This window comes from Phacochoerus africanus, chromosome 4 (assembly GCF_016906955.1).
Source record: "Phacochoerus africanus isolate WHEZ1 chromosome 4, ROS_Pafr_v1, whole genome shotgun sequence".
NCBI lineage: Eukaryota > Metazoa > Chordata > Mammalia > Artiodactyla > Suidae > Phacochoerus > Phacochoerus africanus.
In genome coordinates this window covers 56,718,685-56,720,342 of record NC_062547.1, presented here as the reverse complement: position 1 = coordinate 56,720,342, position 1,658 = coordinate 56,718,685, and the positions used below count along the sequence as shown (strand labels likewise).

Genomic DNA, 1,658 nt, shown 5'->3' with positions numbered 1-1,658 from the left:
ATGTTCATCTGTAAAACATTCTCAGTTCAAAAGTTGGTGAGAATCCTTTAGCTTTATTTGCAAAATATTACAAAATAGCAATATGCATATTTTATGATAATGCTAAGTATAAAGTGATTTGAGGTTTATACTAATTTATCTTAATTTTCACTTCACCTCATTAATTTATGTATTTATTTATTATAGGTGAAAGAAGAAATTGAAGATGGAACCTGAGAATCACACTTTCAGCAGTGACTTCATTCTTTTGGGACTCTTCTCCTCTTCTCAAAAAGGTCTAATTTTCTTTTCCTTTATAGTCATCATTTTTATTTTGACTGTAACAGAAAATTCAGTCATGATTCTCCTTATTCATAGGGAATCACGACTCCACACTCCAATGTATTTTCTGCTCAGCCATCTCTCTTTCATGGATATCTTGCATATCTCCAACATTGTTCCCAAAATGATCACTGACTTTCTCTCAGGCAACAGGGCTATTTCATTTGCAGGTTGTGGCTTCCAAATATTTCTCTCCCTCACCCTCTTGGGTGGTGAGTGCCTTCTCCTGGCAGCAATGTCCTATGATCGCTATGTAGCCATCTGTCACCCACTGCGCTACCCCATTCTTATGAATGACTATGTCAGCATCCTCATGGCTGGAGGGTCCTGGCTTATTGGGACAGTCAATTCCATTGTTCACACAGTTTACACACTGCACTTACCCTTCTGTGGCTCAAGAGCCATTGACCACTTTTTCTGTGAAGTCCCAGCCATGTTGGTGTTGTCCTGTGTGGACACAACACACTATGAAAGAGGAGTTTATGTAAGTGGCATCATTTTCCTGCTCGTCCCTTTCTCTCTCATCTTTGCCTCTTATGTCCAAATACTTCTTATTGTCTTCCAAATGAAATCATCAGAATCAAGGAAAAAGTCATTTTCTACCTGTTTTTTCCACATGATTGTGGTCATCATGTACTATGGGCCATTTATTTTCACATATATGAGACCTAAAAAGTACCACATTCCAGGCCAAGATAAGTTTCTGGCAATATTCTATACCATCCTCACACCATCTTTCAATCCAATTATCTACAGTATTAGGAATAAGGATGTTTTAGAGGCAATGAAAAATATGATCAAAAGTAATTTTCTCCATAAAAATTTCTAGGAAAAATGCTTAAGGTGTGTGGTGTTCTCTTTTTCTATACTAAATATTTAGAGTTTATCTTTTGTCCATATCTCTAGAAAAATATTAGAGTTTTTAATCTCTTCAAGTGCGGAAAGAAAGAGATGTTTCCAAAAGCTTGATAATAGTAAATTTTCCACAAATAGTTATTTTATAAATACATGTATCTAAAACTGTATCTATCAATCTATGTTACCAATTATAATCACCACAGCCACTTACAGAAAGAAAAAGATGACTAAAGGCCTCCATTGTTCTCTCACTAAAATTGTACAAATTTCTAAAATTTATCTTTTATAATACCATCGCATTGTATACATGTGTCTACATACATATATATGGTGAGAAAAGAAAGAGGGAAATATAATTTTTATAATTTTATGAAACTGTGAAATCATATTCAGAACTTTAAAGAAGTTATCAAAGTTTATACAAGTTCATAGTAAAAATGATTAAGGTGGGGAAAATGTACAAACTGGAAATTCTGAGA

At 34.2% G+C, this 1,658-nt stretch overlaps 1 protein-coding gene across 1 annotated transcript; it reads left to right on the top strand.

Annotated features, from left to right (window-relative positions):
• The first annotated feature begins 205 nt into the window (after window positions 1-205).
• Window positions 206-1,150, top strand: LOC125124569 (olfactory receptor 2AJ1-like). The gene has a single exon (XM_047774636.1). The coding sequence runs from the start codon at window positions 206-208 to the stop codon at window positions 1,148-1,150; it is 945 nt and encodes a 314-aa protein (XP_047630592.1).
• The last annotated feature ends 508 nt before the right edge of the window (window positions 1,151-1,658 follow it).